Genomic DNA, 5592 nt, shown 5'->3' with positions numbered 1-5592 from the left:
GTTTAATATGTGAAAATCAACTAATGTGGTATGCCACATTAGCATATTAAAAGATTAAATCACATGATCATCTCAATAGATGCAGAAGAAAACATTTTGCAAAATTTGGCATACTTGATAAAAACTTTCAACAAAGTAGGAACCAGAGAAAATTACTTCAACATACTAAAAACTTTGTATGAAAAGTCCACAGCTGAAAGGTCAGCTGAAAAGGTCAGCTGAAAGGTCTAAGGTCAGAAAAAAGGTAAGTGTGTTTCTCTTGTGATTTCTATTCCATGTAGTACTGGAAATCCTAGCCAAAACAATTAGGCAAGAAAAAGAAATAAAGGCATCCAAATCTGAAAAACAAAATTCATGTGTTCCTACACCTCAATGTAATGGAAGTAGAAAGTGGGGACTTTTGTAATCAGGTCATAATGGTAAATTCCTCAGAAATAGGATAGTACCCTTATAAAAGAGAGCCAGGGGAGTTCCTTCATCCATTCCACCATGTGAGAACACAGCAAGATAATCCAGGAAGAGCCCTTACCAGACACTGAATCTGCCTACACCTTGATCTTGGACTCTTTACTCTCCAGAACTGTGAGAAACAACTTTCTGTCTATATTATTATGTTATAACTGCCTGAATGAACCAATGCACTTCCATCAGTGGATCCCCAGCAAGTACTTAGATGATAGCTAACTTAGTTACCATTCTTTCATTTAACTTCCAGTTTCCAGAAATTTGTTCAAATCTTTCATATGTTTTAGTCCCATCTCTAATTCTTTTACCCTTGGTTTTTATTTTATTTTTATTTTTATTTTTGTGGTGCGGGGGATTGAACCCAACTGAGCTATATCCCCAGCCCTGCCCTTGGTTTTTATATTTTTCCAAACTTTGATCTTATTTGAGTCTTGAAGAAGAGGAGCAACTCAGTGAGACCCTGTCTCTAAACCAAATACAAAATTCTTAAGAAGTACTGCAAAACTATGAAAATGACAAAAAAAAAAAAAATAGCAAAATAGTCTATAATACTTACCCATCTCTTCTTGTGCTTTAAAAATATAGCTCTTAGACTTTTGTAACATTTTTCAAGAATGAAACTAGCTTGAATTTGGAATTATAAGACTGGAAGAGACCTTGGAAATTAATTTTATGAATGAGTTAACAGCAGAAGCTGAAATATAATATTAATTTCAGGATTCTAAGAGCTTTACATATATTAATACAGAAAATTTCACTAAGTAAATTAAAGAAATGCACATATCGTGATGCCACTGATTGAGAAATATGATTGCCTAAGTAGATTTTGAAGACAAATGGATTATATACAAGAAAAGACTAAAAGACTATTACCCTTAATGTACAAAGTTATTTCAAAACAATTTAGCATAAAAAAACATACAAATTCAGCCAATAATTAAAACAAAATAATGAATATGTAAATTAATATAAAAGCTAGGTTCAAATTTTTAAAGAAGCAGTCCATTTTTTAAAATAAGTGATATGTTACAATGAATAATATTCTTTAATTTTAATATTGATATTTTTATTCCTGTTTATTACAGGGCTAGATCATTTCTCTCCAGAATTTTATTTCCATGACACAAGATTGTCACCCCTTGGAAATACTCTTTGTCACATTCATGCCACGAATAACATCCCTAGGAGTTGAGAAGTAACATGTGATTGCAACCAACCTCAGTTTAAGAGTAAATGTATGAGCATGGATAGTAATAGAAAAATGCGATACAGAAAAAAAGGAGGAAGAGGAGAACAGGAAGACGAAGAAGGTATTTTTATCTACTGATTGAAAGGGCACTTCATATCTTAGAGGCAGGAATTAAAAAATGGTTAAATTGGGTAACATTCTAGTAAAGAGACTGGACTTGAAACATAAAGGTTTATTTTGACAGTTAAGCAATAACATCAAATCACTCATAGAGTGACCATACATATAATGTAACTTCCAAACTTTTGAGAATAAGACATTGTTATTGTACATTATGCTTAAACAACAGGAATAAGTTGGAACTATCTGACAAATGCCAGAGAAGGAGAAAATCAAAATGAGATTGGACTTCAACCTTTCAAGTGAACATTCAATACAAGAAAGTAATTGAGCATTGCCTAGAAATTTCTGAAGAAAGAAAAGAACGCTTGAGAAAAAATTTATACACGGCCATTCTGTCATCTAAATATAAAGGATACATAATTTTATCATTCTTTATGGCTGAGTAATATTCCATTGTATATATATACCACAGTTTCTTTATCCACTCATCAATTGAAGGGCATCTAGGTTGGTTCCACAGTCTGGCTATTGTGAATTGACCAGCTATGAACATTGATGTGGCTGTATCTCTGTAGTATGCTGATTTTAAGTCCTTTGGGTATAGGCCAAGGAGTGGGATAGCTGGGTCAAATGGAGGGTCCATTCCAAGTTTTCTAAGGAATCTCCACACTGCTTTCCAGAGTGGCTGCACTAATTTGCAGCCCCACCAGCAATGTATGAGTGTACCTTTCTCCCCACATCCTCGCCAACACCTGTTGTTGCTCGTATTCTTGATAATCGCCATTCTAATTGGGGTGAGATGGAATCTTAGGGTGGTTTTGATTTGCATTTCTCTTATTACTAGAGATGTTGAACATTTTTCCATATGTTTGTTGATTGCTTGTAGATCTTCTTCTGTGAAGTGTCTATTCATTTCCTTAGCCCATTTGTTGACTGGATTATTTGAATTCTTGGAGTAGAGTTTTTTGAGTTCTTTATAGATTCTGGAGATTAGTGCTCTATCTGAAGTATGATTGGCAAAGATATTCTCCCACTCTGTAGGCTCTTTCTTCGCATTGCTGATAGTTTCCTTTGCTGAGAGAAAGCTTTTTAGTTTGAATCTATCCCAGTTATTGATTCTTGCTTTTATTTCTTGTGCTATGGGAGTCCTGTTAAGGAAGTCTGGTCCTAGGCCGACATGTTGGAGATCTGGACCTACTTTTTCTTCTATAATCTGCAGGGTCTCTGGTCTGATTCCGAGGTCCTTAATCCATTTTGGGTTTAGTTTTGTGCATGGTGAGAGATATGGGTTTAGTTTCATTCTGGCAATGGATGAAATTGGAGAATATCATGCTAAGTGAGATAAGCCAATCTCAAAAAGCCAAAGGACAAATGATATCGCTAATAAGTGGAGGATGACACATAATGGGGGGGAGGGAAGGGTTAGTATTAGGGTTAGAGTTAGGGTTAGGGAAGGGGGCAAGTATGGAGGAAGGAAGTACTGTATAGAGGGAAAAGAGGGGTGGGAGGGGTGGGGGGAAGGGAAAAAATAACAGAATGAATCAAACAACATTACACTATGTAAATTTATGATTACACAAATGGCATGCCTTTACGCCATGTACAAACAAACAACATGTATCCCATTTGTTTACAATAAAAAAAAGAAAGAAAAAATAAAATAAATAAAAAAATAAAATAAATATAAAGGATACATATATATTTTAAACAAATGTATTGTTTTTATAATTTTTTTTTAAAAATTAGGTTAGGAACTTTATTCCAGTAAGAAGTGAATGGGAGAAAACATGATGGTGAAAATTGATCCTATGTAACCACAGGCCCAGGACAGACACAAATGTGATTGAATGAAGTGGATAAATGGTCTCAACTCAAAAACTTAGAAATGAGTTCTCACAAAAATTTCAAAGTGAAATAGATGAGACTACGGGGGCAGGGGAATAAAGCCCACTAATACACTAATAGCTCACTTAAATGGCTGGAATTTAAGATATATCCTTTAAGGCTCCTAAATAACATCATAAAGTCTCAAGAACATGAAACAGCAGAACACTAAGAAAGACATAACCAATCAAAATTGAATGGGAAAAAGAATGAGTCAATAAAGGAAGAAGTGTGTAATGTTAGTTACTACTCACATATACTATCTAAAGTAGTAGAAAGATATTATGTGAAGTTACAAATGTCACAAATAGAACATAAATGCAAACCTTCGTAACACACACACACACACTCAAAATAATAAAAACACACCAAAAAATTTTAAAGGTACAAAAATGTTTTGAGGTGCAATGTACTATTACAAAATTCTGACACCAAAATACATGGAATTTCAATAAAAATCTAAACTAACATTAAAAGAAGAAAAATGCTTTTGTATTTGCCTCTGGATTTCTACTTCTCACTTTCATTTATCCCTCAAATACATGTCTCTTTTAAAGTCTTACATCAGGGGTATGGATATGGCAAATGAAAAGTATGTGTATTTGCTTGTGTTTGTGTGTCTTTCTGTTAATATGAAAGTCCAAGCTGGGTGTGTGGTATGACCTTTCAAATGTCTGAATTAATTTAAAAGTGTCCTTTTGTAAACTACACACTTTTATCCAATGATTTCAATGAATGGACTATATATTCTGAAAGATGATAGCACTAATTATGAATCAACAGCAAAAAAGCTCTTTAGGATTTGGTAACATGGATCCTGGAAGCTCACTGATACATATGAATCAGACTTGGCTTGTGTAGGCTGCCCTAATGTTCTTATACTGATTTTCATCATGAGAATCATCTTGGCCCATCCTTCCTAATATCCTGTATTAAATCTTCAAGATTAGTTCTCATGGTTGATTGAGCTCAGTGAAATGGTGCTGACTTCAAGCCTTTAAGAAATGCCAGATAGTGCTCTTTTCCTTCGGCGCGCCACCGAAGGTCCTGGTGTCGCCATGGGCCGCCACCCCGCCTGGTGATGCCAAAATACGCATCTTTGACCTTGGGCGGAAAAAGGCAAAAGTGGATGAGTTCCCACTCTGTGGCCACATGGTGTCTGATGAATATGAGCAGCTATCCTCTGAAGCCTTGGAGGCTGCCCGTATTTGTGCCAACAAGTACATGGTAAAAAGTTGTGGCAAAGACGGCTTTCATATCCGAGTGCGGCTCCACCCTTTCCATGTCATCCGTATCAACAAGATGTTGTCCTGTGCTGGGGCTGACAGGCTCCAGACAGGTATGCGGGGTGCCTTTGGGAAACCCCAGGGCACAGTAGCCAGGGTTCACATTGGCCAAGTCATCATGACCATCCGCACCAAGCTGCAGAACAAGGAACATGTGATTGAGGCCCTCCGCAGGGCCAAGTTCAAGTTCCCCGGCCGCCAGAAGATCCATATTTCAAAGAAGTGGGGCTTTACCAAGTTTAATGCTGATGAGTTTGAAGACATGGTGGCTGAGAAGCGGCTCATTCCTGATGGCTGTGGGGTCAAATACATCCCCAATCGTGGTCCCCTGGACAAGTGGCGGGCTCTGCATTCATGAGGATGTCCACTGTGCTGTACCCTTCTTAATCTCACACACACCCAATAAATCCTGTATTGTATCCAAAAAAAAAAAAAAAAAAAAAAAAAAAAAAGAAATGCCAGATAGTTAATATGAAATACCAATCAAAACAAAAATTCCAAGCATATCTTAAAGAAATTTAGCTACATTAAGAAATCTTGGAGATGTCTTGAGCTAATTTGCTCAGGATATTTATTTATTTTCCATTAACAAGGTTGGGACAATAGTATGTAGGTAGTAAAAATTTGTTTTTTGTTTTTGTTCCT

General features: G+C 36.0%; 1 protein-coding gene across 1 annotated transcript; it reads left to right on the top strand.

Annotated features, from left to right (window-relative positions):
- Positions 1–1708: 1708 nt before the first annotated feature.
- On the top strand, positions 1709–5366 carry LOC306669803 (large ribosomal subunit protein uL16-like; the record flags this gene model as incomplete). The annotated part of the gene is made up of 2 exons (XM_079153960.1): positions 1709–1775; positions 4656–5366. 2 exons carry the CDS (start codon positions 1709–1711, stop codon positions 5303–5305), a joined length of 717 nt encoding a protein of 238 aa, XP_079010086.1. The 3' UTR covers positions 5306–5366.
- Positions 5367–5592: the final 226 nt, after the last annotated feature.

The sequence above is a fragment of the Sciurus vulgaris genome, assembly GCF_902686455.1.
Source record: "Sciurus vulgaris genome assembly, chromosome: 9".
In the NCBI taxonomy this organism is placed as follows: Eukaryota; Metazoa; Chordata; class Mammalia; order Rodentia; family Sciuridae; genus Sciurus; species Sciurus vulgaris.
The sequence above is the reverse complement of the archived record's forward strand: the minus strand, read 5'-3'. Positions and strand labels throughout refer to the sequence as shown.